Genomic DNA, 23,038 nt, shown 5'->3' with positions numbered 1-23,038 from the left:
ATGTGAAAGAAAAGAAAAAAATAAGCCTTAATAATAACCCTTATAGCTCGCACATACCCAGCACCCATTTTGCCTAAATACCCCCTCCCCCGGGCCCTTTCATCGAGATTCACTTCTAGACTTTGGCTTTTTTCATTGGTCCGAAGTCAGACACCGAATCGCAAATTATTGTCCAAGGAGAAAAAGAATTGAAATCGTTATAAAATTTCTGTGAAATCATGTTCTGTCTTTAACTTTATACATAAAAAACGTCAAAAATGTAAAAATCCAAAAATATTAGTTAATTAAGCCTACTTTTAAAATACTGGTTAGTTATAATAATACACTATCGAGCAACGAGTGAAAAAAAAAACACAAAAAATGTTTGAATACAGATCCTAGAAATGAGTTTAAATTGTGCAACCTTTAGATCCAAGGACAACCAAATGAGATAGTCTGGCTTTGTCTAATTAGCGAATACTAATTGAATAAAAAAGAACTGTCTTTCAGAGCAACGGAACTTGAGTCGAGCAAGTCGAGAAAGCGTACAATTTATACTTTTATCATCAATACAATACTCTCTTTCGAAATATTCGCTCGCAATACACTCTTCTCGAGATGCATAAATTTATTGTTGTCCTCGTTTTCAAACAGATTTCATTGCTATAAAATTACATATTCACAATGATAATTGTGTTGTTTACACCTCATGAGAAATTTTGAATTTCAAGTACTTTTGATTTGAATGTTTGCCTTTTGGGAATTTAAATTGGTTTAAATGTATAATTTCATATAGCAATGAAATCTATTTGAAAACGAGGACAGCAATAAATTTATGCATCTCGAGAAGAGTTGCTAACGAAATATTAATTACTTAGCTTTAATTAAAATGTATTAAATATTTTTGATTGTTTGTATATATGTATTGAAACTAACTAAAATAAAAAATTAACTTTACATGTTAAACACAAGTTCTTTTTTCTCCACCGACATCTAAGATAAAAAAAGATGGACCAGCAGACTGTGTAATACTTTGTACGATGGGATGTCTTTAAAATTAATGTTTATATGCAGTAAATGAAGTTCACACAATCTTCATTCCTCCGTTTGTTTACAGTCAACTTTCTCTAATTCAAATCTGAATATTTCTCTAATTCGAACTAAATATTGGTCCCCTCAGCTGAAAAGTGATTTAAATTACCCTCTGTAATTCGAAACTTTCTCTAATTTGAATACAATTTTTAGTCCCTTGAAGATCGATTTAGAGAGAGTTAACTGTATTTCAATTTTTATCCCCTAACCGCATAAGCAAAGCAAAGTAGCCTGCGTGCAGGACAAGGAAAGTCATCCAAGTCATAAATAACAGTTTAGCGTCAAATTTTTCTCGTTTTAGTTTTCTACTTTACATGAGTATGGTTAAAACATTTAAGTTCCATACCTTCAAAATTTCGCCCTCTTTTTGACTTGACTTCTCACTGCGAAACACTGAATAGCCTCGTCGGAGTGTCTTTATTCGGGCGGTAGGGCGTTGGTGTATGGGCGTTGGGCGAATGTTGGTACAACGGGGTGGCTTGGTAGGGCGGTGGTGAGTGCGAATGACCATAGGGCGTTTGAACATAGGGCGAGTGGATGACCACGGGCGGTTGTTGTTTAGATTTGACGTAGAAATGATACAAGATTAACAAAAGGATGACGGTTGCTATGACAATGGTATAGAAGAAAATCAACAAACTAGAATCACCCATCAGTCTGTAAATTATACCGCGGAACGTGAAACCTCCATCTGACGGATGTGATTGTGCAGTTGGTAAAGGGATGGAGCATTTAGCCTGTGAATCGTACGCGGAGCCTTGGATGTTGACTGTGATCTCGTGTGAAGTTTTGGTCAAGGGGCTAGTCAATTGAACAGTTGCGTTGATATCGTTGGTGGGGATTGTTGAAGCGGTGATTTGGTACAAAGAACGGGATGTGTCGTCAGTCACGATTGGAGTGACTTCGATGTTGCTGGATCCTGACACCTGGAACACATTAAAAAAACAAAAAAATATGATAAGTCTGTCAATAAGTCTGTCTTAAAACTAAGTGGATACTTTCAAGAAATATACCAAGTGAAGTAACAAAAACTTCCACAGCATTCGATATGGAATTTACTTTCCATAATCATGCAATTAAAATCACCAAAGGTAACACAATAGGCATTTTCGTAAATTACGTCACGAACATCACTTGCCTCGTATTCAAACAATTACCATTTTTATTATGTCCCTTGAGAAAAAAAAGATTCTTTTTATGAATAGAAAATAGTTTTAATAAAATCTACTGAGAGTTAATCACCATGGCAATAATTTCAAAACGAGGCAAGTGATTTTTGAAAAGGTCTATTTTCATGACAAAAAGTATTTCAATTCTCACAAAAATCAACCCCTACTGGAACAGGAGAAAAGAAAGGAGGTCACCTTACTAGAGTAAAAATATGAACACACTCCTGTGTCACAGATCTGGTTGGACCCCGCCCGATTGGAAGATTTGGCCAAAATTTCCCGGTGGGAAAAATACCCTACAATTTCAGTCCACTTGGAAATTGACTTGACTTCATCTCCATTCGAAATTGAATGTAAAAAATTGCATTCCAAAACCTCCACACTGGATTTTTTGAGATTTGAACAATATAATTTATATCTCCATATCTCCGCTGTGGGAAAGAGTTCCACCGGGGCAGTGACACAAGGGTGTTTAAACAAGTTAACATCTACCTTCAAACTCGTAAGCTGTGAACTTGATCCGTAAACCTCAACAGTATGCGAAGGTTGAGTCTTACTTAAAACAAGCCGGTCCGTCCCCACAAAAACATCCGGAATGAACCTCAATTTGGTTTTCTGGCTTGTCCAACTGACACGTGTAGTCCGGTCAGTCAAAACAACGGACAGGTTGATGATCCGGTCGTCCCGCATACTAAGGCGCTTCTTTTGGTCGTTGTTGAGATGATTTGTAGTAAAAACACAAGCTGGTTTATTGTTGACGTAAATGACGTTCAGTGCGAAAACCTCTGCGAGGGAGAACGTGTTGTCAGCGTCTGCCAATGAGAACAAACATTCGAATGGCGATTGGAGAGCTAAATCTTTGTTTACTGAAGACTTCGGTGAAGTTGTCTCCGGTTCTGCGTATCCGTCCACAGCTTGCATTGTGATGGGGAATATTTTCTCTTGGATAGCATTGGTAAGAAAGAGATATTGTCCTTCGGTGTGCACACCAGGGTTGTGTGGAGATGGAGAACTGACGACTACCTGGAGACAAAGAAACAGTAATGCTAGACATTTAGAACATGCTAAAAAGTGATCACACAGATGGCAGGATTGACCCCTTTTTTAATCGGTTTAAAAAGCAGATACGTTTTTATTCGTATGAATATCGCCTTGTATGCAATGGGTGAGATTCAAAGTTATTCGCGTGTTAAAAACCTTCAAGGCGGAATATCAAACACTTTAGAAACCTTTTGAACCGAATCAAACAACGTTGCATGTCCTAATAACGCGCTGAGCAAAACGAGAAAGAAAAGAACATATCCAAAAAAACCTCAACCCAGAAAAAGTGAGTATTATACCTCAGTATATATTGTGAGATAATGAGCCATGTATATCAAAACAAGTTATTTGCAAGTTTGGGAGGGGAAGGCTTCATCAAAAGAGAAGTTCCTTACCTCTGTGTATATTGTAAATTGAGGCGTGAATTGATTTGAGAAGTGAATTAATGAGCCATAGATATCAAGACAAGCTCGGGGGGGGGGGGTCAACAAAAGAAAGTTCCTTACCTCTGTGTATGTTATGAATTGAGGCGTAGCGAAGGAGATGATTGACGAGCCGACGGACACACCGATAAGTGTTCCTTCTTTGTGATCGATCACTACTGAAGTACCTGATGCGCTCCATACACCTTTCACGTCTTCCAAAAATAAGGAGAAAAAAAAACAATTCATGATATTCATGACGTAATGTTTTCTGCGGAAAGACCACGGTTTAAATTTGCCACTACTGACTAAAACCGGGGTACTTACGTAGAAAACATTACGTCATGTATATCATGAATAACGCAAAATCGGTTCGTTACGGTTATGTACAATTCAATGTCTGGCCATTAAGGGGCGTCTTGGAATTTGTTGAAACTCAGACAAGGGGATAGGGCGTTGTTTAAATGTTGGAATTTCAAAGGAGAGGTAGTTGTTAGTTAAGGGAAGTGTTCATAAAATGTCCTCATTTTATGAACCTTGTTTCGTTTTGAAAAAAATTGTCTGCGCAGCTATGCTTGGTTGAATTTTCAAATGTATTTCCTAAGGCGGTCTTGACGCCTCTAGAAACTATGGATATTTTCCCTGAATGTCTCTGCGGTGTGGTGGTGGCGTCTAGTTTTTATTATCCGCCACTAAAGCTAACCATGCACCATACACAGTTACTTTGACGCTGATAGCATTTGCAGCCTTTAGAAAATCTTTGGTTGTTGCCTCACGAACGCACAAGCGTAAAACAGTTTTTAGTTTGTTTTTATCTTAATATTTTAAGATGTTGATGGTTGCTAATATTATGTAAGAGTCAGCAAAAAATGCTTCTGGAATATTTACATTATGAAACTATAAGTTGGGGCTTAGGCTAGACTGTTCAGACTTATGGGACAACAAGTCTGAAAAGATTTTCAATTTTAATCTTCCGCAAAGCTATAAGAGCACGACGAAAGAAATTCTCGTTGACGGGAATGTCAAAATTCTTGGAAATTATAAAACTGTTAAAATTCTACATTTCCTTCGGAGAAATAGTCCATTAGTCAAAAATCATGCAAATTATATCATGGACTCAAATCAACTAAGGGTAAATTTTGGTTGGGAGAATTTCAGTCACTAAACTAAAAAAGTCGCATACATCATTATCCTACAAAAACAATAGCGGAGCAATACTTACTTTTGACTTTGGATTTTAGACTGACCATCGTTCCAAGGAGGACGTTGAGATCATTTTTACTTGGAGTGATTCCTTCGTCAACTTTCACTCTGATGTAATCGAACACTGCAGGGTTCTCTTTGTCCCATACCTAAAGCATATAAACATGGAAGAGTAAGTCCAGGACGCATTGGAAAATACAAAAACCAAGGTCAGTTATTATGGTAACTCGGCCTAATCTTGATAAACAGATTAAAGCCCCCATTTCAAGGAAGTCATTTTTGAAGGTCAAACTCCCCTGGATTGTTGTCTAAAATCCAGAGAAATTCTGGCAAATCTTTAAGTTACACGGTTATACTCTTGAAAATCACCCCCCCCCCCGGATGTTTGCCAATTTTAAAGGGAAGCCTTCGGATTTCGACCCTTAGGAGCGTAAGCGTACCAATTCGAAGGAAATACGACGCATGAAAATTCGGTATTTTTTTCTTTCTGAAATAGCTCTTCTTAGGAATATAGTCTTCGAGACCTTTAAGATACACAAAATGCCAGAGAAAAGCATTTCAATTTTGTCAAAAATATTTATCTTATAAAACTCGTCACCTTAAGAATGCTTTGTCCAATACTTGTGGTTCGTAACGCAATCGTTCCGTTTTCCGTGTTCGGTAAAATATCAATGATGTCATCTCTATGGATAAAAAAAAGGTATATTATGTTCACAGGAATATGTTCAAAATCCATTCGAAGTTCGATCCTAACCCTTTGAACTCGAGTGACATGTATACACGTTCTAAATTTACCAAATATCCTAAGTCTAAGACTTAACGCTATAACTCCTGATCACTTAATGATTTTAAATTAATGGACATATGCAGGATACTTTTTAAAAGAGTATGAAAATGCCTTTCAAATTATTGTCTGACTCTCACGTAAACAAGCATTTTATGCTAGTTTGAATTTTAAAGGGATAACCAGATGGTTTGAGATATTCGGTCTTGAGCGGACTTTTATGGTCTGGAGTACGAGTAAAATCTACCCAAGTATTTTTATCTAGCCACTTTCAAAATCTAATTTATAACAATTTGAAATTTCTGAAAATGGGTTCTTACACAGCTACTAGTTCCTTGAAATTCCACTGTCTTCTTTTTACAATTTGAAAAACTTGTAACTTAAATATCTCAATTTTGGAAAATAGTTAGGCCAGAATATTTTGAGGTTTTGCTCAAGTCAATAGAAGGAATCCACATGCCAAAAATCTCAAACCATCTGATGATTCCTTTAAGCAGATTTCAGAAATTTCAGTTCATTGAACTTCAAGAGTTTTTGGAGGCGTCGGGGATCTTTAATTGGTCAACGATATCGAAAGCTATCCCATGGGGGGGGGGCTCAAGGTAAACGGCCTACCGTACGTGCGGTGAGCAAAGATGGAGAAAGAATGGGTGTAAAATCTGGAAAATCTGACCATATTTTTCCTTATAATGGCAAAATGCACCGTAAGGGTAAAATTTTCGCCGAAATTAAGGGTCGATCTAAAAGGCCTCATTTTGGGCCGCACGTACGGTCGTTTTTGAGTGCACCCCCCCCCCCTCGGAGAGGGGGGACTAGATCTATAGTAATCAACGACAACGACAAACCTGTTAGCACGATGCTGAAGCGGTATAGAACTGATATCAAATTGTCGTCCCATGTTGTCATGTAACGTAACACCAAAAAGAATGGTTGAACCAATAGGGAACGCTGGACCGTCGCCATTATTGTTCACCACGAAAGCGGAAAGTGATTTCAAAGTGATGGAAGCGACTGGTTTGACCTGAAGAATACAAAAACAAAGTTCCGTTATACTTTTAAACACATCCCTTAAAAAAAAGCTTTGGCCTCGAAGAATACAAAGCAAAGCCTCGTTATAATTTATGTTAAACCATTCACTGAAAGGAAGTCATATACTATAAGAGAATTTCTAAATTTTCTGAGAATTTTTGCTCAGAAGTCTCAAGGCTTTGTTCAATTGTTAGGGAATAATGTTTGCGAAGTCGTGTTCAATTTAACCTTTCAAACCCAAAAGACGTATCTTATAAGTTCCCCATACGTCCGAAATCGTATTTGTCAGTGTTGACATGTATGTAAGTTTGTGAACCATTGACCCTTTCCCGACGTGTGGGCCACTGGGTGGGCCATACTAAAGAACATACGAGGCGAAACAAGGCTGAATCTGAATCTCGAGAACAAAGAAAAAAGTAAGGCTTTCCAAGAGCTTGTTCAGCTACCGTTAATATGAACAGGACATTTTGAGTAAGACAGGTCTATTTGAGGCATTGTACATACGAAAACATCATGCGAAATATATTTTGATTCTTTTGCAAAAAGTGGATTTTTCTCGTACGGAAAAAGTTAAAGTTTTTTGTATTTTCTTTTCTACTTTTAAATTCTGGGGGAAGAAGAACAATTTGTATAAATTGAAGCCAAATATGTGTAAAAAAAAAAAATAAATAAATAAAGATATATACACTGAAAACGATTAAAAAATCCGAATCCGAATAAAAAGCTGGATTTAAAATTTGAATTCTTCCAAACAGTCTCAAGGACTTCTCAGGAAATAATTTTAAAGTAAACGTCAAAAATAACATAGCAATGAAGCAATATCGGGTTTATGTATTTGCACTTTTGAAGACGGCAAAGTAACTGAAGCGATTTGGAATAACCCGCAGTTTTGACCATAAAATCAAGGACGGTAAAAGTGGTGATTTACTGTCGTCCTCAGTCAGTCAGGATGTAGACAAATTAGATCCTTACCGTCTCCGTCGCAGAAAAACATACATATATAAACTCAGTAATATCTTTAAGTTTACCTCGACTTCGATCAAAGCGGTCTGATTGAACCCGAAATCTTCGTGGACCGTCACTAGAACGTTTGCTGTCCCTGTGGAGCCGTGTGACGTCACAAGCCCTGTGGTGGAGACTGAGATGACGTCACTAGAAGACTCTCCATTGAAGTGTTGTTTAGAACATGAGGAAGGGACGAGTTCGTAAGTGATCTTGGAGACGTGGTCACTGTGAAAGAAGAAACAGGGACTGGATTACAAAAGAAATCTTGGAAGGATTGATATTACAGCAGTATTACCGCAGTTTCTTTAACCCTACATAAATTACGGTTTAAACGATATATTTGACATTAAAAATAAATTTGTATTGGAAAAGTGTCAATTTTTGTGACACGGCATTTCATGGCAAAAGCTCTATTATTTCAGGATCTATTACCAATAATTTGACCTCCGAACAGAAACAGCCCCCCCCCCCCTAGGCCGAATAGGGTTAACTCGAACCTCTAAACTCAAACAAGCTGTCTTGCCCCCTCAGTTAACTATGCCTTATAAACCTTACTCAATATAACTCAAATTTTCCTTAACTCGAACAAATTTGTGTTTTCCGTGTGTTCGAGTTAAAGAGACTCAGCTTTATTATCATTAGAATTTTTTTCAACACCTACTTGCGATTAGGTCGATAAGTTCTAATCGATGCAAAAATTGGACATTCAGTCCAAGACGTTTCTATAACGTAAGGCGAATGTCGAAACAATCGTTTATGTCAACTGGATGGAAGCAACATTGAATAAAAGTAATTATTTGGACCTAGGGCTTGTCTAATTTAAGCTTTCGTAAACCGACTGGTTGGAGCTTTTTTGAAACCTTAAAAACTAAAACTTAATAAGTTAAAAGGTCCTAATGTTTTTTTAGACAAAAGGTTTTAAAAAAGACTCCCGGAAAGTCTACCATAAAAAGTAAAATTTCCATGGATATTTTAGTTCACATCTTACCGGTTTGTTTTGATTTTAGTGTAGACGTTGAGCGGCATCAGAAGTTTCTCCGTCTTTGGTTCCACAATCACCAATTTCTCGTAAACCTGATGTATGTGAAGTATAGAAGGGGAAAGTTTTTTGTTTAATTCTACTTGTAATTTTTTTTTAAATTATGACATCGATGGTCAGAGCGAAGACATAGAAAGTCATGTTAATTATTATGCCCCTGAAAAAAGACGAACTGCATGAAATAAGATATTTTATAAAGCACGCTATGCAATGCCAGCGTATTTCTTCTATAGCAGGCTTACAAACATTTTTGAAAATGAATTTTCTCGTATAGTATTTAAAGAAAACATTTGAGAAAATTTGTCATACCTGAATCTGTGCTTCGTCTTCGAGTTTTACGTATTGGTTCATCCTTGAGTTGTCGGTTACTTCGACTTTCAATTTGATCGTCGTTTGACCAGGGTTGGATGAGTGGATCACTGCTCGGAAATCTTTATCCGAGTCAGTGGTCACACCTGCCTTTACAAAGAAGGATGGAAGAATGATACCTTGTTCCCTTCGAATGAGCGGGCGATGGTGCATTCACTTGCCAAGTAAATCTTGGCACCGAATAGGAATTTTGTGTAGAGAACGCTAACCACTACACCACTAAGCCTACTAACGCATTTGTGATATAATAGAAGCTGAAAGGACAACGTCTGGTATTTGGAAAGATGATTCAACTCGACCACAGGCTTCGTTCTATCACGTTGACCTGAATAATACTCACGTCAACTTTACTGAAACGGACAAGCTATTTAGAAACCTATAAACGCGGATTTACACAACACTTACGATGCAAGTCCAACGGCAAAAAAATATGGTGTCTATGTGAAAAGTCCAGTAGAAAAAACGCTTTCCTCCATGTAAGCAAATTTCTAAAACTATCTAATTATCCCTTTTGACAACGACGACAATAATTGAAAACTTACCTGTGAATGCACACTCTCCACCGATGCGCTTTTATGATTGGTCGAAGACCACTTGAATTTGATATAGGGCGGAGAGCTGGCGAATGTGAAAGGCCCTTCATCGTTGAGGCCGACCGCCATCACACCGATCTGAAATTAAAAAGGTGATCAAAATGAACAGAGGCCAAAACAAAGTTTTTCATCTCAGGCGGTAAATTTACTTAGCACGACAAAGTTAGCCTAGATTTTCAATCTACAATATTTTGCTAAATTCTATGGGCGAAAAAACCTTCTTTTATACTTATCTACAATCAGTGCCATAACATATTGGCACTTTTGGCTAATTTACCATTTTTTGAAAATTGAAGTTCGAGCGAGAATGTCAATTTCGGGCCTTCAACTTGATTTCAACGATTATTTCGATCTGGGAGGGATTTATTGGTTTCTTGGCTATATTTTTGAACTTTTGGATGCTCAGATCCTAAAGTCTTAAGTATAGCGTTAAAACTCAGAGTTAAAACTCTAACCTTCGAACCTACTTTAGAGCACTTGCAAATTGATTGTGGTTTCAAAACACCCCGGTGGATTTCCTTTTTGTGCCAAGTATTTCGTCACCGATTGTAGACGAAAATTCATCGAGACAAAGAATTGTGGACACTGTTTGACGGATGTTGAGAGATCTCTAAATATCTACATTAATAGAATTGTAAGAGATAAACTTTCTGCCCTAACCTTAGCATTATTGATGATGTTTCTTGATTTGAGGGCGATCTTGAATCCTGTGATCATGATGACTTCAACAATGGTCACATCCTGAGTGAACAAAACAAACATATTATTTTATAAGGTTAACAAAAAGGATACGCCACTGACCTTTATATACTCTCGACCAAGCTTTATCCGCCATTTTGATTGGAGTTTTTTGGCAAGTGGTACCCGTGAAGAAGCCATGGAAGTGTTAAAAATTAACGAAGAAGGCCACCCAAAGAGGGTGGTACGCCCAAATACATGTCTAGATATCAATTCTACGTATTTTTATCCAGGAAAGTCTCACTTTCAGTAAAATTTTCTATATTAAGCATTGCAAAGTCAATTAGGCTTCGAGAAAACAATTTGCCATGTACTGACAAAGTGACATTATTTAGAAAAAGGAACCAAGAAAATATCCTTTGAGACAGTTGCACTCGTTGAGTTTGATGAGAAAACTCTTGAAGGGCGGATGTGAAGCCACTTATTTCCCATCCAAAACACGTGACCCAGAGGGCGGTCAATGAAAAATCTCGTATAGTAAAGATTACATCATTAATTGCATAATTAGTATAATTTTACTATTGTTTCGGGATCCAACCCTAACCCTAACTGGGAATATCGATATTCTTATAAAAATGTTTCTTATAAAACGTCGATATTCATAAGAAGTGTTTCTTATAAAACATCGATATTCCTATAAAAAATGTTTCTCATAAGGAACCTCCACATCCCCAACCGTTAAGAGTGACCAACCGTTAAGAGTGACCACCCGTTAGTCTTCATTTCCTTGTATATCATCGCGTGTAATAATCACTTGTGGTTTTAATTTACGCATGCGCATTATATGTGATGTAGAGCATTTATATAACATTACGCAATGGTTTCTTCCAAATATGGTAATACGAGATTTTGCATTGAACTGACTGCCCATGTTGAAACAAAAAAAAGCGCTAGGTTAAATCCGTCATCCGAGGAGAAGCGCAAAACTTAAGGTCTCATTTTTTATTGCTTAAGAAAGGTCGAGGATTCCTCTTTAGCTTTGGGCTTCAAACTCAATGGTTGCACTTACACTCGAATACACAATTTCATTTCCGGACTGCGAATCGTAGCCTCTAGCTTTCCCGACCACGACTGTTTTCCCGATTTTACGGGCGGTGATTAAACCGGTTTGTGAAACGTCGGCAACCGTTTTGTTATCCACTGTGTAAACGGTGGTCGAGTGTGGTCTTGGGCCACCGGAACTGTGAATCTAAAGAGGAAAAGTAGATTTGTATGTGTTTGATTTGCAGTAGTTTCCCATGTACTTTACTCCAATAAAACTTAAATTAACGAGCTTATTTGGTAGGTAGCGGTGACCGAGTGGTCAGAGCAGTAGCGTCTGTAACCATTGATTCCCGGTTCTACCTTATCGGGAAATATTTTTGTCGGGGAAAAGTATTCGTCACTTGGCCAAAATTTCGTCACTTTTCCCCGATAAGGTAATTCCTTCTTTTCACATGTTTCGTTCAGTTCATAAATAGCTAAGACGGCTAGTATTGCACTCCTTGAAAAAAAATTAAGACTTTTAGAAGAATGTAAAAATTTTCAAAAATTTCAAAATTCGTTTTCATCCATTAAATTACCTGGAAAACGGAATCCACAATCAGGATGATATACTTTGGTTCCAAGTGGATGGCTGAAAATACCTGAAAAGACGAAAGATACCATTTTGAGGTGGATAAAGTAACATCACCTTAGTTGAAGCAGTTTGCTTACTAAATATAGCACATCAAACCTCAGTAAAGGGAATTAAAGACTAGCGTACTACGTTGTCATTTTCCGGCGAAAACAAACTTTGCACAGGCTATACACGCATGATCAAAAAGGCAAGACTTGATATGTGAAGAAAAATTTAGGATTTGTAGGTAATTGAACTTTGTATTAAAAACATGAAGTTTGTGTTACTACTCACCTGGACTTCCTTATGAGCGCTGGTCAACTCCTTGCCAGAGATCTTGGTGGCTTGACAATAGAGATTGGTTGTACCCACAGTTCGACCGATCAAATCATACGTTCGTTCGCCTTTGTGTATCGTCATGTTGTCTTTTGTACTGCTCCTATAGAAATTGCAAGGTGAATAGTAGTAATTGTGCTTCCGGGGGGAGGGGTTCGGTTTAGCTAGGCAAATGAAGGATACGCATCATTTCCCGTATTTTCAGGCTTTATTTACGTTACTGATTGACACAAAATACAACAATAAAGCCGATAATACACTGGGAGCAGGGTTGGAGGCTACGGGTATGCGATGCCCACAAGAGATCCTTTATGGACACTAAAATCTAATTTCCAGCCCCCCCCCCCCCACGCAAAGGATTACAAAAAACATTTTTTCTTAATTTTCTTCCCCAAAAGTTTCTGATTTTCGAATATTGGGCGACAAACCTCTTACCCCCAGGGTTTAACTTTGACCTTATCCTCATCAAGATACACTATAAGTAGGAACTTTGGGGCTGAAAACTTGGCCATCTTATCAAAGCAAATTGCTGTAATTGACGGGGAGATGACTTTTGAACGATCGGAGAAAAGTTTGCCAAATTTTCCACTCCTTAAAAAAGGTTTTAGTGCCAGTTACTCTCTTTGTAGTCTTTTTATCACAAAATTTCTCTAAAAGCTTCTTCGAGATCACTGATATAACTCGGAAAGGGCCAAAACTGTTACAAATTGAATACAGTTATATTTCGAGATTCATTTACGTGAAGATCGCGTGAGCGTGAGACAAACGGCCTGTACTGTGCGTTCATTTTATGAGAAAAATAAATTTTTGATATTTGGCTCTGTAGACGTATCGAGCACTTTTCGACAATGCTCATTTAAGTGAATGATATTTTGAGCACAATTACAACACACTGTAAAAGATTTTTCTAACGGTTCTCTACAAAAACAAATATCCTTACTGTATATCTAAGATATTTGTGACCATTTTCAATGACAAATTCATCTCAGCGTTAGCATCAATCTTCAGTTCTTTCTGGTTGGCGTCAATAACACTGCATTTAGCCTGGATACTCTTACCAACCTCAACCTGAAGTTATAAAATAGATAAGATGACGAAATGATCCTCTGTTTAAGATGAAATGCAGTGACCGTCACCATTTACCGAGTGGGAAAATACGTCGAAAAAACGTCGACATAGTAATATTTCATAATATTAATAATACATTACTGAGCTTCAGTACGTCGGTAAAATCACGAGAACGAAAGGGAACATGTACTTTGTATAAATCACTAGACGGTGGTTTTTCCTCCCTTAGTTGAAGCAAAATAATAAGCAATCTTGAATAAGCAGACCGCAGTTCAGAACCGGCAATTTCATCAATCAAGACCATTATCTTCCCTCCTCGCTACCGGTCATACAGGTTGGTTGTTTTGATTAAGTAAATTTTAATAATTCTTCTTATTTTGATTAAGTGAATGGCCAGTACCGAACTGTTTACTGTATACTCAGAAATGGCTTGAGAGCAAAATGTGAATTTCAAGGATTGAAAGTGTATTATAGGCTATTTCAAGTCCATAACTAGAGTAAATGTAAACCATACCTTATCCTTGACAGTTAAAAAGACACCATCAGCATCGTGTAAACCGACCCTAACTTCATAAGGGTCAGTGAGGTCGAGACAAGCATCAATAAGTCGAAGGACGAGCGATCCTTTGCGTTGGGGAGTAATCTATGATAAAAAATACCAGAAAAAAGAGTAAAGTAAATTTTGATAGCTGGAAAACTAGCTTGTCTCTTTTCCATGAAAAATAGAGATAGCCCTTTAACGATGAACGGAACAGGCCTTATCCAGGACAGCACTCAGGAGAGCATTCTCGCATAGTCGAACCGAGAGTAAGGCTTATCTTTCCATACTCTTGTATCACAATTGTTTATAAAAGCATGTTACCCAATTACCCTTACATGATATGGGTTAAACCGGACGAAGGTACATTCATTTGTTAGTCACATCACCGAGTGTACTCTGTACCAGAGTGTATCTCACGTTTATCGCTTCGTAATACACTCTGTGCGCATTGTCTGTTTGATAAAAAAATTCCCGTACGGAGACCTCTGCGATCAAGTTTGATTTATAAGTAGCAACACTTCTCTCATCGACACCCCTCTCTCACCAAAACTCCTTTGCAGCGGTCGGTTTGAGTACAGACAGCACCGAAACCGAGTGTAAATCGAACCCCGATCGCCTGCACGGATGTTATGACCTTTCTATATCATAAAACCATTATGTAATGATAACATGACAATTCACGTTTAATTAATATTGTGAAATCTTTTTTCTAAGAAAAAGTTTGTTGTTATGGTTTCTCTTTGATTAAAAAGAGTAGAGTTTTGATAAGGGTTGATTGTAGAAATATAATTAACATTATTTTCCTCGTGTGTAAGCAGGAATTCTTGTAACTGACTTGACAAAACATAACATATTTGAATGTGAGAAGAGAGATATTTATTATGGAGAGAGTTGTTTGTAGTGAGTAGAAAACATTCAACTTTCCAAAGAATAAACAACAAAAAAAGACGACAGAAACAAGAAAACTGCTGAATCATTCATTTTCAAGTAAAATATTAGAAAAAAATCTACTTGTTGCCAGCTGTTGAGAATAAAGAATTATACTTCGATCACAAGACGACTACCATCTGCTACCATTGCATTATGGATTATAAACTTTACAGAAGCCTTATGGGTGTGTTTTATGGATTGGCAGCCATATTGTGCGTGCTTTTCAATTCCTTGGTACTGGTCGCCTTCTACAAAGACCCTTTGAAGAAACTACGTAGACTATTTAATTTCCTGTTGATTCATTTATGCCTATGTGACTTGATGGCTGGCCTAGCTTGTTTCCCGATTGCTTCTTTGGGAGCTTTCGCGTTGACAGACGAAAGACTAATACATGTTATGGATATAGCCGGAAAAGTAGCACTTCCGTTGTTACACGCCGGATTTCTAACAACGGTCTTGCTATCTTATGACCGATACAAGGCCATTTCGGAGCCAATACAATACCGACAGAATGCTACTTCGAAACGATTTTATTGTTACATTGGCGCTGTGTGGATTATCTCGTTAGTTCTGGCTGCAATATTTTTTTCATTTCACTCGATGACGCAATCTTTAGTTATCAATTTTGCAATGCTTATAACCGTTCTAACCATTCTCATAGTTCTGTACTACCGCGTCCGAAATATGCTAGACACTGACCAATCAAGAACGCAGAACTCAAACGAAGATCTATTGCTTTCGGGTACTGATCAAAACACGGTTTCAACGCGTGTGGCAAACGAAAAACGCGCTTTGAGTACGTGTAAATTCATCTTCTTACTCCAGCTGTTAACGATCACTATCGCCATAGCAACAGATATTTATATCGAAGTCAGAGGAAGTCAACACAAGACTATACGAGAGAAAGCTTTCATGAAACTGATTTTCTACATTCCATCACCAATTAGCAGACTGGGAAACCCTTTGTTGTGTATGTTAAGAATGACTGATTTCAGAAACTCCGTAAAAGCCTTGCTGGGTCGAAGGACTTAAATCGAGAAAAAAATGTCAAATACCAACTTCGTTCACTGCGTCTTATTCTTATTGATAACACAAGATAATAACGAGTTTATGTATTTGTGTTTTTGAGTGACTGAGTAGTTCAGCTTCTGATTTTCTAGATCCTAATTGACTGATGACGGTAAATCAGCACTTTTTGCGAGTCAAAAATGCGGGTTATTCAAACTCGCTTCAGTTAATTCACCGTCCTTAAAGTACATAGACATGAACTCGTAAATCTATGGCGTCCGTCAGTTACGTAAATAGAGCCTAAGATTAATGGGTACGAGTTGGTCTCATTGTGAAGAAAACGTATGTAAAGGTTTTGTTTTTATACAAAACTCATTAATTTAAATTTACAAGCTTTTCAATATTGAATTGACACTGCCATGGAGCAAGATTGGTCAGAAAGAGGAAAGGAAAAACATTTTTTGTTCATTCTGCACAATATAAATGTGCCTGATATGAAACGGGAATACTTATGTAAAAATAAAACCTTCAACTTACAGAGATACCATTGGGCGGGTTGTAAAGAACTTTTGATAGTGAATCATCATTAGTGTTGAGGACGAAATTTCCTGTGCCGTGTTCCACTTTCAAGTTTGCCTGTGAATAAAACAGAAAGATTTAACCATAGTCCGTATAATAAACCCCGGTATGGAAGCCTTTTGTTTCTTTCTATTGTTTCTAAGCTACCAAAAAGCTAAAGCAATAAGCTTCCAGACCACGGATTTTTATAAGGACTATGTTTAAACATTAAAACTGTGAATTTATTGTTGTAATTACTCTATTGTATACACATTAATTTTTTTACCCCCTGAAACGTTAAAAAGTGCCAGTAATGACAACGTAACCATAATTCTTTAAACGATTTCGATTAAGAGCCACTGTCTGTAAGAATCAGACAATATAAGCAAACTGAGGAAGTGAATTTTTTAAAAATGGCTCATTTTGATATATTTTGTTCTAACTAATGGACTGAGCATCCTGTGAAAATTTTAGGGTCTAACTCAAAGCGGTTCAGATTTTATGGCCAGTTGAAATTTCAAATTTGAGCGGTCTCCGCTAACAAAAAATCTCAAATTTGGCTAAATAGGGATTTTGACCTCAAATTGTGCTTGAATGATAACAGAAACAATATTCTCAATTTGATAATCTGAAAATATGTACAACTTTTAACAGAAAAATGTAAAAATCATAACATACAGATAACCCGTTGTCTAAAAAACATGGCTCAACTCAAAACCAGGTTTTTGAACAGCGCGACAAAGTTTGAGCCATTTTCTAGGGCAAAAATCTCAAAATGGAGAAAATTATAGCTGGAAAGCTTTTTATTTCCCAAAAGTATTCTCAGTGTACTGCTGGAAAACAAAAAATGGGAACCATCAACCTTTCTGATTTTTCAAAATGGCAGCCCGGAGTTGGACTTTTGGAGTTTTTTGCCGTAAATGTTGTATTTTTGCCGCCATTTTAAAAAAAGACGCAAAAATTTCAGGGGGTCAATTATATATTTTTTGGTACATTTCTGGGAGTACTTTCAGGAACTGAACTCAGAAAAAAAGGGTTTTTTGATATTTTTGAGAATTTTCATCTCAAAAATTTTTTAAACTTTGTCGCTTTTTTAGTCTTTTTCAGCACCGTAGGCCACTACTGGGTCATATTATACTCTGAAAAATCCTTGGTTAAGATAGCTTAAATACCTTCTTTTGTTTTTTCCTCATTTGGTGTTTAAATAACCACTAGAAAATGAGTTAAGAACTTAATTTTCCAATTTTGAACCCCAAAAAAGGCACAAAAACTGAAATAAATGTCAAAAAATGCTATGTTTGTGCAATTATTCAGATAAAAAAAGTTGTCAATTTTTTTAGAAAGAATAACTATCAAGCAATAACAGTAGCAGTGGGCTATAGAGACTTTTTTTTTCAAAATTAAGTTTGCATAATTTTTTTTGGTTGGTTGGGACCCAAATAACATAAATCTAAGATATTTTTGGATATTTCCAAAAAATGGCGGTTCTCCGCCCTTTTTTATGCCCAAAATGGGCCATTTTCGGGCCATTTTGTTTGGAAAAAAAATCTAAAACCTGCTGTGTTGGTGCTACAACCATCAAATTAGGCTCAAAATGATCCTTGGAAAAAAGAAGGATTAGAATGTAAGAATTATATACCTCTGCCATATATATAAACTTAAAAAATTAAGTTTTTCGGCCAAATTTGACCAAAATTGCCAAAAAACAGGGTTTTGCCTGGAAAAAAATCTAAAATCTGTTCTGTTTGTGCTACAAGCCTCAAATTAGGGTCAAAATATTCGTTGGAAAAAAGTAGGATTAGAATGTAACAATTATATACTTCTACCATATATGTAAACTTTAAAACATTTGGATATTGGGCCAAAATTGACCGAAACTGGGGAAAAAACGGTTTGCCTGGGAAAAAAATCTAAAATCTGTTCTGTTGGTGCTATGAACCTCAAATTATGCTTAAAATATTCCTTGGAGGAAAGTAGGATTAGAATGTAACAAATATATACCTCTACCATATATATAAATTTAAAAAATTAAATATTTAGGCCGAGATAGACCAAAACCGGGAAGAAACTAGGTTTTGCCTGGAAATAAAACCTAAAATCTGTTCTGTTTGTGCTACAAGCCTCAAATTAGGGTCAAAATATTCGTTGGAAAAAAGCAGGATAAGAATGTAGCAATTATGTACCTCTTACCATGTATATAAAATTCAAAAATTAGCTATTTAGGCCGAAATGGACCGAAACCAGGAAGACACTGGGTTTTACCGGTTTCCGTCCATTTTGGCCTGAAAACCTAATTTTTTTAATTTTATATACATGGTAAGAGGTACATAATTGCTACATTCTTATCCTGCTTTTTTCCAAGGAACATTTTAAGCCTAATTTGAGGTTTGTAGCACGAACAGCGCAGATTTTAGGTTTTATTTCCGGGCAAAAACAAGTGTCTTCCTGGTTTCGGTCCATTTCGGCCTAAATAGCTAATTTTTGAATTTTATATAGGGTAGAGGTAGTAATTGCTATATTTGATTCCTGCTTTTTCCCAAGGAACATTTTAAGCCTAATTTGAGGTTTGTAGCACAAATAGAACAGATTTTAGGTTTCATTTCCAGGCAAAACCCAGTTTCTTCCCAGTTTCGGTCCATCTCGGCCTAAATACTTAATTTTTTAAATTTATATATATGGTAGAGGTATATAATTGTTACATTCTAATCCTACTTTCCTCCAAGGAATATTTTAAGCATAATTTGAGGTTCATAGCACAACAGAACAGATTTTAGATTTTTTTCCCAGGCAAACCCTTTTTTCCCCAGTTTCGGTCAATTTTGGCCCAATTTCCAAATTTTTTGAAGTTTTATATAGGTAGAGTATATAATGTTACATTCTAATCCTACTTTTTTCCAACGAATATTTTGACCCTAATTTGAGGCTTGCAGCACAAACAGAACAGATTTTAGATTTTTTTCCAGGCAAAACCCTGTTTTTTCGCAATTTTTGTCAATTTTGGCCGAAAAACCTAATTTTTTAAGTTTATATTTATGGCAGACGTATATAATTGTTACATTCTAATCCTACTTTTTTCCAAGGATCATTTTGAGCCTAATTTGATGGTTGTAGCACCAACACAGCAGGTTTTGGATTTTTTTTCCAAGCAAAATGGCCCGAAAATGGCCCATTTTGGGCATAAAAAAGGGCGGAGAACCGCCATTTTTTGGAAATATTCAAAAATATCTTAGATTTATGTTATTTGGGTCCCAACCAACCAGAAAAAATTATGCAAACTTAATTTTGAAAAAAAAGGTCTACTGTTATTGCTTGATAGTTATTCTTTCTAAAAAAATTGACAACTTTTTTTATCTGAATAATTGCACAAACATAGCATTTTTTGACATTTATTTCAGTTTTTGCGCCTTTTTTGGGGTTCAAAATTGGAAAATTAAGTTCTTAACTCATTTTCTAGTGGTTATTTAAACACCAAATGAGGAAAAAACAAAAGAAGGTATTTAAGCTATCTTAACCAAGGATTTTTCAGAGTATAATATGACCCAGTAGTGGCCTACGGTGCTGAAAAAGACTAAAAAAGCGACAAAGTTTAAAAAATTTTTGAGATGAAAATTCTCAAAATATCAAAAACCCTTTTTTCTGGTTCAGTTCCTGAAGTACTCCCAGAAATGTACCAAAAATATATAAATTGACCCCTGAAATTTTTGCGTCTTTTTTTAAAATGGCGGCAAAAATACAACATTTACGGCAAAAACTCCAAAGTCTAACTCCGGGGCCATTTGAAAATCGAGAGGTTGATGGTTCCCTTTTTTTTTTCCAGCAGTAACCTGAGAATACTTTGGGAAATAAAAGCTTTCCAGCTATAATTTTCTCCATTTTGAGATTTTTGCCCTAGAAAATGGCTCAAACTTTGTCGCGCGGTTCAAAAACCTGGTTTTGAGCCATGTTTTTTAGACAACGGGTTATCTGTATGTTATGATTTTTACATTTTTCTGTTAAAAGTTGTACATATTTTCAGATTATCAAATTGAGAATATTGTTTCATGTTATCATTCAAGCACAATTTGAGGTCAAAATCCCTATTTAGCCAAATTTGAGATTTTTTGTTGGCGGAGACCGCTCAAATTTGAAATTTCAACCGGACATAAAATCTGAACCGCTTTGAGTTAGACCCTAAAATTTTCACAGGATGCTCAGTCCATTAGTTAGAACAAAATATATCAAAATGAGCCATTTAAAAAAAATTCACTTCCTCACCCTGTCTGATTCTTACAGACAGTGGCTCTTAAGTCCAACACTTTCTATGTTTTTGTCGAGTTTTTGAGTATTTTAAAGCGTGTAATTTGTTAATGAGGGTCAAAACAGGCCAAAAATAGGCAAAAACGGCTTCTTTTTTCCCGTTTTTCTCCTGGCGAGCCCCTGGAAATACATTTTCAATTTTTTTTGTTTTTCTACTTCTTTTGAGTATAATTTGCCAAGTTTCAAGACATTTCCATGGCTAGATAGAAAGATATGGACTGATGTTACTGACATAAAACGGCTTCTCAATAGTAATTCCTTAACCGGGCTCTTTAGGATCCCCTAATTCAAAAGCCCCCTTAAAACGCTATTTACCTCTTCATTCTATAAACTGGAGATGTTGAGGAGCACGAAAATCGTATAGAAAATTACTACCCTTCTAGGTAATTAATTACTACCCTGTCTAATTTAGGTTTTAAGGTGTATTTGTAATATTAATGATATGACATTTCGTGGAATTAAGATTAATTAGGATTAAAACCTAAATTAGACATATTGGGGTCTAACCGTGAAGAAGAAAATGATTTTTTTTCATAGCTACCATAACTATAGGTACCTAAAAAGTATAGGTTTTATGACCTTGAATTAGATTGTGTAATCTCTAGGTCCGAAAAACTTTATTTTTTGAAGGGATTCTTGATAAAATTTTAATAACTTCGAATTTTATGAAATTTTGGTATTTTATGTAAGTACATTTATAAGAGGTTGTAAAAGAGTGAACTAAACAATATTAAATTAAGTTTGGTGGCTAAGAGAATTAAAATTGCAACTTTGTAGGTTTTAAGGGGTATCCACTGGTACTTCTAGATTTTGAAAAGACATTTCTTTCAAATTGATCAACAGATCTAAGCTCATAAAAATCTTTGTAAAAATGACAAAAGAATGTCTGATGGACTAAACTGAGAAAGGCTAAACACATACTAGATAACATCTTATGGAAATTAGAGGTATATTATGTTATGTAAAAATATGTTCAATCGGGCCAGAAACTTAATGATAAAAATTAACAGAAGCATTTTTTATCATATATTATGTTATATAATCACATGATAATTCTAACGAATTCCTGACATAAAGTTAAAATCAAAATATCAAAAAACTTTTCCAGCTTTCCTGTTTGGAAAATGTACTTATTTTTTTGTTTTTCCAGCTAATTTTCTGAAAAAGGCCATTTTTCCAGTTTTTCCAGGTTTTCCAGCATGCGTGGCCACCCTGCTGTTTCAAAGTTTTGATGAAACAAAGAGGATGGTAGAGAATGTCTGCCAGACTTCCAGTTCCAATTGAAGTTAATAAAAAAAGGTTAAGCTTTCAGAACATACCTTATTGGATGGGTGAGCGTAAAGGTTGAGTGTGGATGGTTCCACAAGCGGTGACGCCAGAGGAAGCAACCGCAAGTTAGCTGTAATCGGCGGATTGACTGCCACCTGAAAAAAATGAAGAAATTAAGATTTTTAGAATACAATTCAATTTCCCTTGAAACTGAAGAATTGGGATCTGGAAATTGAATTTGTATTTAAGCGTCTTTTCTTTAAACTACGTTTATATAACTTGTAGCTAAAATTAATTTCCATTTCAAAACATTTTTTACTGAGGATGGTTTGCTATTGAGTACCAAAACGTCTATGTAACAAATTTTTAAATAAAAATCAGCAATAAGAAGCTCCTGTTGTCCACAAAGTTCATACAAAAAGATGATCCATTCAAGTGTCAACCTCTACTTTAACAATTCCAACCCTATACTACCTGTTTCTAAGCACAATACAGTAAACACTCCGGACAATAGTTTTTGACATCGTTCAATATTTTACGGTATTGCCCGAACAAACCGTAAGTATATAGATAATTATCCAAGTTATCCAAATTATCCTTTTTCGTATTTAAAACCCTATGCACCACTGCAATGACTTCACGAAATTATGCAACTTTTCTGTTTTTGTTCCACCCAATACGTCACTTTTTCTATTGTTTAAGTGACGTATTGGGTGGAAAATTTTAAAAGTTCTCAGAATACTCTCCATTGGTGCATATCATGAATAAAGTGGAGAAAATGTTTTATTTGACTGTTTTCTTAGTTGGAAAGATTGACGCAAACATTGCATTGCACAAAAATTGACGTCAGAGTCGGTCTATGCCGTCATAGTGTCCTCCAGGGTTTGTCCCCCCACAAAATTCTTGATTATTTTAAATCTCCCCCCTCTTTTATTTCCCCTATGACTTTCCAGTTTTTTAGTTTCCCCCCTC

General features: G+C 36.2%; 1 protein-coding gene across 1 annotated transcript in view; it reads right to left on the bottom strand.

Annotated features, from left to right (window-relative positions):
* Positions 1-205: 205 nt before the first annotated feature.
* LOC136820546 (nuclear pore membrane glycoprotein 210-like) overlaps positions 206-23,038 on the bottom strand; it is a 44,616-nt gene continuing 21,783 nt past the window's right edge. Inside the window, exons 19-36 of the mRNA XM_067076737.1 lie at positions 22,117-22,221; positions 16,481-16,579; positions 13,979-14,107; positions 13,337-13,464; positions 12,355-12,499; positions 12,026-12,088; positions 11,473-11,652; positions 10,386-10,466; positions 9,675-9,803; positions 9,073-9,222; positions 8,713-8,798; positions 7,748-7,949; positions 6,536-6,711; positions 5,505-5,589; positions 4,926-5,055; positions 3,788-3,918; positions 2,733-3,263; positions 206-1,997 (exon numbers count right to left, since the gene is read on the bottom strand). Of these exons, the coding sequence (XP_066932838.1) occupies positions 1,452-1,997; positions 2,733-3,263; positions 3,788-3,918; positions 4,926-5,055; positions 5,505-5,589; positions 6,536-6,711; positions 7,748-7,949; positions 8,713-8,798; positions 9,073-9,222; positions 9,675-9,803; positions 10,386-10,466; positions 11,473-11,652; positions 12,026-12,088; positions 12,355-12,499; positions 13,337-13,464; positions 13,979-14,107; positions 16,481-16,579; positions 22,117-22,221 (3,096 nt within the window). The 3' untranslated portion in view covers positions 206-1,451. The remainder of the gene's footprint in view (positions 1,998-2,732; positions 3,264-3,787; positions 3,919-4,925; positions 5,056-5,504; positions 5,590-6,535; positions 6,712-7,747; positions 7,950-8,712; positions 8,799-9,072; positions 9,223-9,674; positions 9,804-10,385; positions 10,467-11,472; positions 11,653-12,025; positions 12,089-12,354; positions 12,500-13,336; positions 13,465-13,978; positions 14,108-16,480; positions 16,580-22,116; positions 22,222-23,038) is intronic.

Source organism: Clytia hemisphaerica, unplaced genomic scaffold (genome assembly GCF_902728285.1).
Source record: "Clytia hemisphaerica strain Z4C2 unplaced genomic scaffold, Clytia hemisphaerica genome assembly, whole genome shotgun sequence".
Classification (NCBI taxonomy): domain Eukaryota; kingdom Metazoa; phylum Cnidaria; class Hydrozoa; order Leptothecata; family Clytiidae; genus Clytia; species Clytia hemisphaerica.
Note: the sequence above shows the minus strand (reverse complement) of the source record. Positions and strands in the feature narration are given on the sequence as shown.